Source organism: Suncus etruscus, chromosome 4 (assembly GCF_024139225.1).
Source record: "Suncus etruscus isolate mSunEtr1 chromosome 4, mSunEtr1.pri.cur, whole genome shotgun sequence".
Classification (NCBI taxonomy): domain Eukaryota; kingdom Metazoa; phylum Chordata; class Mammalia; order Eulipotyphla; family Soricidae; genus Suncus; species Suncus etruscus.
In genome coordinates this window covers 15,746,645-15,756,963 of record NC_064851.1, presented here as the reverse complement: position 1 = coordinate 15,756,963, position 10,319 = coordinate 15,746,645, and the positions used below count along the sequence as shown (strand labels likewise).

The window sequence follows — 10,319 nt, the reverse complement described above, 5'->3', positions numbered from 1 at the left end:
ATTGTTGTCCCCAGTTATACTTATTTTTTCTCTTCCTCTCTTTTCTTTCGTTATGTGCTATGCCATGTTTCTTATTTCAAGACCATGGTGTGTTTTTTTGTTTATGTGCTTGTTTTTGTTGTTTTTTTGTTTGTGATGTTTTGTTTTTTTGTTTGTTTTTTGTGGTGCTTATCGATAAAGCTGGAGTCCTCAATGGATACTTAACACTTCTTTTGATACTGGTGGAGTGTTTCACCTTCTCTTTCTTTTCACCTCCCAAATGGATGATGAGAGCCACTAGAAGGATTCCGCCCATTTTCGGGGTATTAGACTCTTACCCCAATTTATTACTTTTTTCTTTTTCAGGCAAAACCATGTAACTTGAAAGAGCTGGTCTTGCCTCCAGTTAGAGGGGGAAATAAGGGAGGCCTCAAAACCAAACAGGTGCAAGACTACTAAGTAATAGGTTAGATACAGAGGGGACCACATATTCTAGCCACCCTGGGGGTGAGGGAAGAAGAAATGGGAGGGAAGACAAAAACGGACGGGTAGGGAGAACAATTTGGTGATGGATGGGAATCCCTCCTGATTTTATGTGAATATGTACCTAAAATATTATTGACACCAATATGTAAACCACTATGATCAAAATAAAATTATATTATAAAAAAAAAAAAAAAAGAACACACCCCTTCACCAGTGCAACATTGCACCTCATCTGCATGGTAAAGGAAGTTGTCTGGAGTCAGAGCAATGGCACAGTGGGTAATGGTGTTTGCCTGGAATGTGGCTGATCCAGATTTGATCCCCGGCATTTATATGGTCCCCTGAGCCTTCCAGGAGTAATTTCTGAGTGCAGAGCCAGAAGTAACCCCTGAGCACTGTCCCCAACCCCCTCTCAGCCCCCCAAAAAGTGTGATCACCCAGAAATGATGGGGATAATGCAGCATGGATAAGACCTATGTTGGTGAGTAGATCAACAATTATGCTCACGTCTATGTACACACAAATACTCAAATTATTTGAATTTCCCTGTCGTGAGTTCAGACAAGAGTTTTCAGGAAATACTTCTAATTGCTTATTTCCTCATTTTCTTTTCTTCCTGTTTCTTCCCACTTCACCACTTGAATTTCCTTTTTTTTTTTTTTTTTTTTTGTGGGGTTGTTTTTGGGTCATATCCAGCAATGCTTAGGTCTCTGATCTCAGAATCACTGGTTCAGAGTTCAATGGCTCTGATCTCAAGAATCACTCTTGGGGGACTATATGGGATGCAAGGATGTAAACTGGGTTAGCTGTGTGCAAGACAAACATCCTACTGGCTTTACTCTATCTCTTGAGTTCTATATCTCTCAAAGTTCCTACTTTTTTTCACATGTGCTCATCTGAGTTTTTAGGATGTGATTTTTACTGTGCTGTGGACCTGGGGGCTGGGCCTATATCTGAGGTTTTTAGTTCTCATGTGAGTTTTCTCAGGGCTCCTTACTTACGTGGGAATCATCCTGTTGCATAATAGGAAGTCTATGTTACCATTATCTTTGGGTTCCTTTTAAATTGTTTTAAGAGCAGTAGAAAGGCTCATTTGAGGAGAGCAGAGTATCTTCTCAATATGACTACAGAGATCACTTACGCTGAAGAGAAGATCCAAAATGACCCCCAGTCCTTGGACATCCCTAATGAACCCAAGTCCTCAGACACCCCATCGGAGGCTCCTGTGGGTAAGAACATTTTTTTTTTTTTTTTTGGTTTTTGGGCCACACCCGTTTGACGCTCAGGGGTTACTCCTGGCTATGCGCTCAGCAATTGCCCCTGGCTTGGGGGGACCATATGGGACGCCGGGGGATCGAACCGCTGTCCGTCCTACGCTAGCGCTTGCAAGGCCTTACCTCTAACGCCACCTCCCCGACCCCGTAAGAACATTTTTTATTAAAAATTTTTTTTTTAACTTTATTGATTGATTGGTTTTTGGACCACACCCGGCAGTGCTCAGGGGTTACTTCTGCACTCAGAAATTGCCCCTGGCAGGCTGGGGGAACTACATGGGATGTCGGGAATCAAACCATGTTCCTCTTGGGTCGGCTGCATGCAAGGCAAACGCTCTACCACTGTGCCATCTCTCTATCCCTAGGAGAACATTTTTTTTTTTTTTTTTTTGGTTTTTGGGCCACACCCAGTAACGCTCAGGGGTTACTCCTGGCTATGTGCTCAGAAGTTGCTCCTGGCTTGGGGGACCATATGGGACACCGGGGGATCGAACCGCGGTCCGTCCAAGGTTAGCGCAGGCAAGGCAGGCACCCTACCTTTAGCGCCACCGCCCGGCCCCGGGAGAACATTTTTTGATCAGCAGATTGAATGATGTGATGCTGATAAGCAGTACAGGATTGTCAGAAGCTTGAGTTGTCTGACAGTAAGCAGACATAATATAACATAGGATAGCAGAAGTGAAGAGTGAGAAATCCCACCCCACCCCCAGTTTCCTAGTTTTTCTAGGAGAATGGTATTAATTGAGAAGTTATCCTCTTGTATTTTTCTGAAGTTATAGCCAAGTAATTGGGTCAGATCTTATAATCATAGGCCCAGATACAAATACATCAACAAATGAATGAACTTCATTCTTTGATATATTAGAGGGGAAGAGCTTGGTAGAGAGTGTTGTGGACTCAGTAAATATAAAAACCTGTCATAGATGAAAGCCTAGGAAGTCTTACAAAGAAATTCTCTCACATTTCCAGGAAAATGGTTTTGTCATCAGAAAATTTATTGCAGTACCTGGACTAAAAGTACAGTGAGTGGAGAATTTGCCTTGCTTGGAATTGACCCGGGTTCAATTCCTGACACCTCAGATGGTCCTCCAAACCTTCCAAGAATGAGCCCTGAGTATAGAGTCAGGAGTAAGCCTTGAGCACTGGTGGGCATAAACCGCCAAAGCACAAATACACTAAAGTGGAAAATACATTCTGTGCTTATTTCCATGATGAATTCGACTCAGTTTGGGAGTGGAGAAAGTGACACAGATCTAAAGTTGAGGAAATTTGGTCTCTCTAAACAGCTTATGTCCAATTTATATCCAGACCTTTCTCAATAAGGTGTGGAAAGGTACATAAAACTAAGGTCAGCTGAGTCTTTAAGCACTAACTTTTCCTTTGAATGTTAATTTTAAAAATTGGAGATGACTGGTGATATAATACAATGTGTAAGGTGCTTGTTTGCACTTGGTTAACCTGGGTTTAATCCCTGCATCCCATCTGGTCTCCTGAGCACCTTCAGGAGTGATTCCTGAGTGCAAAGCCAGGAGAAATCGTGGAGCACAAAAACTCTGGACCAGGTGTGGTTTTGTGACCAAGTTTTGTGTCCAAAACCAAGCAGAAAATCATAAAATCCCCAAACCCCCAAAGTTAGAGAAAATATAAAAGGTGATGCAAATATATAATGAAATACTATGTTCTTGCAATAAAATAGAAATATAGTGATAGGAAAAATGTTCATTTTATAGTATGATGAGAAAAAAGTGTTATGTCAGAAACCAGTATGTATCATGTGTTACGAAGGTAAGAAAATGTCCTTGTATAAAGAATATACCTTGAAACTAGTAGGAAGAAATCTGTATCAACTATTAGTGACAATTATCCTCAAAGGTAGAACTCTGTGCTTTTATGTATTTTTCAGTGTTTCTACATGAACATCACTTCTTTCCTATATTTCTAATTTTGGGGTTGTTATTCATATTTATATTTAAATGTCATTTTATATGTTATCAAGAAAAGGAAAAATGGAGAGGGGGCAAGGGAGAAGAGAAAAGGATAGGCCACACTGCATCTAATAAAACTAATCTGATTTCTCCGTTAGCTCCCGAAGAGAAGAGAAATCCTCTCCAAAGTAAACCTGATTTTCACAAGCTACTTATTCCTTTTTTGCTGATACTTCTACTGGCAGTCTCATTTTTTATTGCATTTGTTGGTAAGTATCCAATAAAATCTAGATGAAATATCTGCCATGCCTAAAAAGATGGCATTCATCATACACTATCATTAACAATGAGTTTATTTAGAAAGTTGAAAAGAAATCTGTTTCTGATAGACATGCTTGGAAATCTATTAAAAAGTATGTTATTTATATAAGTTGAATTTCTTTTGCATAAAATAATGGAATCTACTCTAAGGAAAGTGAAGTCAAGCATTGGATTTATAGACTTTAATCTTTAGGTAATCATATATATTGACACTGGACTGTTGTATAAGTGAAGGCAAATCTCCAGTCTTTAGTAGTGTTGTCAGGCATATTTGAGTGCAGGCACATTGATTTGGATGGGCAGGTAGACAAACAGATGTAGAAGAAACATTTCAGAAAGTTTCCCAGTGATATTTTTTTTACCTTATCATTTCTAATATTTCTAATCATTCAAAACAGATCTAAAAGCGAACTTGGCATGAAAGGATTTTCATGAATATTTCACTTAAAGCATTTATAAGATTTTTTTTTTTTTTTTTTGGTTTTTGGGTCACACCCGGCGGTGCTCAGGGGTTACTCTTGGCTGTCTGCTCAGAAATAGCTCCTGGCAGGCACGGGGGACCATATGGGACACCGGGATTTGAATCAACCACCTTTGGTCCTGGATCGGCCGCTTGCAAGGCAAACGCCACTGTGCTATCTCTCCAGGCCCATTTATAAGATTTTTAAAAGATATAAAAATGACAACATATCTGGGTTGACATTTTAACCAATGCCTTTTAACTAAGTCTTTTAGCAAGCAATGAGGTTATTCCAAGGTTCCCACAGTCATTGCCTGGCCTCAAGAAGTTCAGAGGCTGATGAGAGAGAGAGAGAGAGAGAGAGAGAGAGAGAGAGAGAGAGAGAGAGAGAGAGAGAGAGAGAGAGAGAGAGAGAGAGAGAGAGAGAGAGAGAGAGAGAGAGAGAGAGAGAGAGAAAGAGAGACAGGATAAGAAAAAGATAGAGACAGACAGAGACAGAGAGACACACACAGACAGAGAGAGTCCAGCAAGCAAAATACTTGTCTTGTATATAACCCACCTGGGTTTGAACCCCAGGAATGCAGATGATCCCCTACACACTGTGAGTAGTAATTCTTGTGCAGAGCCAGAAGGAACTCCTGAGTGTCTCTGAGTATGGCTCAAAAACCAAAAAAGAAAAATTAAATGTATTCTTTTGTATAGGGGTATTTACTCTGCAACACAGATCCAGAAGTGAGCACAGAGTAAGGAATAATCCCTGAACACTACTAGGTGTTCACTCTTTCCACCCACCAAAAGAAGTTCAGAGAATAGCTGTAACTGACCAAATGAACTAGTGGTTTCAGCATTGTGATACAAGCATTATGTAGATGAGAGACTGCAGTTGCCCACCGAAAGAGATGAATTCTAAAGCTCTGTGTACCAAGAAAGACAACATGGGAAAATTCAAGGACTAGAAGCATGGGTAAATGTCTGGAGCCTATGTTGATAAATTAGACATTTCAGAAATTGAGAAATAAAATAGTAGGTGTAAGAAATAAGCAGGAATCATGAAGAGTACTGTGTATAATTTTAAGGAGTTTGAGTTGTTTTTCCGTGACATTAAGTCTATCAATTATCTTCTGTTGCCAAACCAGACCAAACTTAAACCAAACCTGACTTATCATAGTTTAACTCCTGATTCTGTGACCTGACAATCTGAGCCCTATTCAACTGGGCAGATTGGGCTGACTTATTTCTGGTCTGGTTGAAATCATTCACCAATAATGAACCAGGTATCCATTGTAGACAACTCATTTTCTGAGGAGTTTATATATGATATATGATATGACATATAGTTCCAATTATATCAGTTGGAATAACATTTTGGTCAAGAAGGTAGAGGTTTTGTGAATACTCAGATCTGAGGCACAGGAGATCAAAAGAACCCAAGTTGTTCTCATATTCTCACTTGGTGAACTCAATAATCAGTAAACTACTCAAAGAATTAGACACTTCCAGAAATTTAGATACTATAGAATGGGTAGCAGGTTTGAGAAAAGCAAGATGGTATTTTAAATTTGGGGTGTGTTGAATTTTGTACAATTATGGGAACCTCCAATAAACATATATAATGAATAATACATTGTTTTGATTTTAGGAAAAAGTCCCAATCTGTGTTAGTATATATTACAGTTATCACATGAAATCATGGGCCTTCCGACTATTGCTCAGTTGAGGATTTCCCATGAGAAAGGAGAACAAAGAATTGAGAGAAGTGAGGAGGATGGAGAAGTAGGAACTTATAAATGAGTTTAAGAAGTATAAGTAAGAAAGGTGAGGCAAAGTCAGGAAGCAGTGGTGTCCCAAAAGTGAAGAAAAGAGAACTAAGGTCAAGTATTGCAAGAGATCATTAGAGGAAGAATCCTTAGAAATGTCCTGAGGATATGACTAGGAAGCATTGCAGGAGTAGAATGGTAGAAGCTGAAGGAAGCATCTGGTGGGTCTAGAAGCAAGTGGGAAGTGAAGGAAGGGAAAAAAATTGCATATTTGAAAGGGAGCAGTAGGTTGGTTTTAAATTGTGAGAGACTTGAGTGTATTGCTGTGCAGAGGTCTAAGACAGCTGGGTGGAGAGAAGAAAGGGAAGGGGATGAAGAAAGGAATGGCTTTCCCACTTACCTGGTTGAAATTTGCTTTTTTTTTTTTTTTTTTTGGTTTTTGGGCCACACCCGGCGGTGCTCAGGGCTTACTCCCGGCTGTCTGCTCAGAAATAGCTCCTGGCAGGCACGGGGAACCATATGGGACACCGGGATTCGAACCAACCACCTTTGGTCCTGGATTGGCTGCTTGCAAGGCAAATGCCGCTGTGCTATCTCTCCGGGCCCTTGTTTGTTTTTTGATTTCTACAGGTAATCCAGATCTCAGATCTCAGATTTAGGTATTTTCTTCCTGAAAGACATGATTTTTAACATCTTTAGATATAAGTATTTAATCATTTCCTATTTATTCCCCTTCCTCCAAGGCTTAGCTTTTGTATTTATTTTATATTTAGAATGGAAGGAGTAGAAGGTAAGTGCCTTTAGACTCATTACAATGGAAGAATGTTCATGTTGTCTTTCAACTCTTGATCCTTCTATTGTTTCTGGAGCAATCTATGGTTTCAGAATCAGATTGGTGAGTAAATATAGAATGTGGGAAGGTGAGATATGTTTTCCCAGTCAGCCTCCTTTTACTCAAGTAATTGTATAATTGTAGATTTTGCTCCTCCAAGGAAGATAAGAAAGTAGATGTTAGGGAACAAAATCTTAACTAACACTACCAGGAAAATAATACTGTTATTCTCTTTTTCAGTTACCTCTCACAATTATTCTAAGCTTAAAGAAAAGATGAAAACAGGAAGCAATCTACCAAATGGTAAAAATTAATGTGCCCTTAATTCAATTGTAGACTATACTCTGTCTAAGGATCCCAAATGGCTATTTCCAAGATTTATAGAAAATTGCACAGTCATTAATATCTTTAAACTAACAAATAATACCTAGAGGTTTTTTTTAATACCAATCTCCAATTTGTGCTAGAAAGTTATTTGTGAAATGGTTGTGTTGTTTGACTATTTCCTTAATCTTGTTTCTTCCTGAGCTTTCTGCAGTTGTTTCTTTTACTTTTCTTTTTTTTTTTTTTTGTTTTTTTTTTTTTTTTGGTTTTTGGGCCACACCCATTGACGCTCAGGGGTTACTCCTGGCTATGCGCTCAGAAGTTGCTCCTGGCTTGGGGGACCATATGGGACACCGGGGGATCGAACCGCGGTCCGTCCAAGGCTAGCGCAGGCAAGGCAGGCACCTTACCTCTTGCGCCACCGCCCGGCCCTCTTTTAATTTTCTTTCTTTCTTTCTTTCTTTCTTTCTTTCTTTCTTTCTTTCTTTCTTTCTTTCTTTCTTTCTTTCTTTCTTTCTTTCTTTCTTTCTTTCTTTCTTTCTTTCTTTCTTTCTTTCTTTCTTTCTTCTTCCTTCCTTCCTTCCTTCCTTCCTTCCTTCCTTCCTTCCTTCCTTCCTTCCTTCCTTCCTTCCTTCCTTCCTTCCTTCCTTCCTTCCTTCCTTCCTTCCTTCCTTCCTTCCTTCCTTCCTTCCTTCTTTCTTTCTTTCTTTCTTCTTTCCTTTCTTTCTTTCTTTTTTGCTTGCTTGCTTTCTTCCTTTCTTTCTTGCTTTCTTGCTTTCTTCCTTGCTTCCTTGCTTCCTTGCTTCCTTGCTTCCTTGCTTCCTTCCTTCCTTCCTTCCTTCCTTCCTTCCTTCCTTCCTTCCTTCCTTCCTTCCTTCCTTCCTTCCTTCCTTCCTTCCTTTCTTCCTTTCTTTTTTAAAATCATTTAAAGAAAATACATCACGGAGCCGGCGTGGTGGCGCTAGAGGTAAGGTGCCTGCCTTGCCTGCGGTAGCCTAGGACGGACTGCGGTTCGATCCCCCAGTGTCCCATATGGGCCCCCAAGCCAGGAGCGATTTCTGAGTGCATAGCCAGGAGTAATCCCTGAGTTACCTGGTGTGGCCCAAAAACAAACAAACAAAAAAACCAAAAACAACAAAATAAAGAAAATGCATCACATATTTTTTTTTTTTTTTTTTTTGTGGTTTTTGGGTCACACCCGGCAGTGCTCAGGGGTTATTTCTGGCTCCAGGCTCAGAAATTGCTCCTGGCAGGCACGGGGGACCATATGGGGCGCCGGGATTCGAACCGATGACCTCCTGCATGAAAGGCAAACGCCTTACCTCCACGCTATCTCTCCGGCCCCCAATGCATCACATATTGACATAACTGATCATAATACATTTGTTTCAAGATGACAGAAAGCAAAGATTAAAAAATAGAAAGGGGTGAGGGTTGGGGAAAAAATAGAAAGAAAATAGAAAAAAAAACCCCTAAAAAATGGAAGAAAAAGAAAGAAGAATAAAGTTTAGTAGCAAGTATATTTGTGAAAAGTATGTATCTCCAAACAGTTGTTCTTTTTCTAAAATTATTCTGCCTTTACCATTGGAAACTTTTTCTCCATGTCACACTCATAACCACCCTGTGTGCTGTTTGTTTCATATTTGAGCACCCTTTACTTTCTTGGACTCCAATATACTTTGGACTTAAATTGTATAATTTATGCACTAGTCATAGAATCAATTTTTTTCTTTTTGCATTTTGGACCACTTGGATATGCTCAAGGTTTTCTCCTGACTCTGAGGACCATATTGAATACTGGGGAATGAACACAGGTTGGCCATGTGCAAGGCAAGGATCTTGTTCTCTGTATTATCTCTCCAGCCCCAGATATTTTTATTTTATTGCTCTTTGGGCCACACCCAGTTGTGCTCAGGGCTCTGGTATCACTCGGTTTTGAGGGACCATATGTGGTACTGGGAATTAAAAATTGGTGTGTGTGTGTGTGTGTGTGTGTGTGTGTGTGGACTGGACCGGTGGTGCAAGCGGTAGGGCATTTGCCTTGCAACAGCTAACCTAGGACAAACCACAGTTCGATCCCCCAGCATCCCATAAGGTCCCCCAGGCCAGAAGCGATTTCTGAGTGCATAGCCAGGAGTAATGCCTGAGTGTCACCAGGTGTGGCCCAAAAAGCAAAAACAAAAACAAAACCCCCCAAAAATCAAACAAACAAAAAAACTGGTGGGGTCTATGCAAAGCAAAATTCTTACCTATTGTTCTACCACTCTTGCAGAATCAGCTATTTCTCTGATTCTTTTTTTTTTTTTTTTTTTTTTTTTTTTTTTTGGTTTTTGGGTCACAGCCAGCAGTGCTCAGGGGTTACTTCTGGCTCTATGCTCAGAAATCGCCCCTGGCAGGCACAGAGGACCATATTGGATACTGGGATTTGAACCACCGTCCTTCTGCATGAGAGGCAAACACCTTACCTCCATGCTATCTCTCCGGCCCCTCTGATTCTTGTAATTGGAGAATGGGTAAAATGAATCTAGAAAGACTATTAGACTATCACAAAAATTAATTCAAAATGTGTATCTAAATGTAAATATGTAATATTTAAATTTAAAATATATATTTAAATACAGAATATAAAACTTTCCAGGAGAGACAGAGGATAAATATAGGTGATCATGTATTTTTCTTTTTTTTTTTTGTTTTTTTTTTTTTTTTGTTTTTTGGGCCACACCTGTTTGATGCTCAGGGGTTACTCCTGGCTATGCGCTCAGAAATCGCCCCTGGCTTGGGGGGACCATATGGGACGCCGGGGGATCGAACCGCGGTCCGTCCTATGCTAGCGCTTGCAAGGTAGACACCTTACCTCTAGCGCCACCTTCCCGGCCCCGATCTTGTATTTTTCAGTGAGATTTTAGATACAAGTGATATACAATCTATGAAAAGAAAAAGGTGGGCTTGATTAAAATACTT

General features: G+C 40.1%; 1 protein-coding gene across 1 annotated transcript in view; it reads left to right on the top strand.

The window, feature by feature from the left end:
• The first annotated feature begins 927 nt into the window (after positions 1–927).
• CLEC4A (C-type lectin domain family 4 member A) overlaps positions 928–10,319 on the top strand; it is a 26,094-nt gene continuing 16,702 nt past the window's right edge. The window contains exons 1-4 of the mRNA XM_049772502.1: positions 928–946; positions 1,374–1,438; positions 1,541–1,694; positions 3,823–3,933. Of these exons, the coding sequence (XP_049628459.1) occupies positions 928–946; positions 1,374–1,438; positions 1,541–1,694; positions 3,823–3,933 (349 nt within the window). The remainder of the gene's footprint in view (positions 947–1,373; positions 1,439–1,540; positions 1,695–3,822; positions 3,934–10,319) is intronic.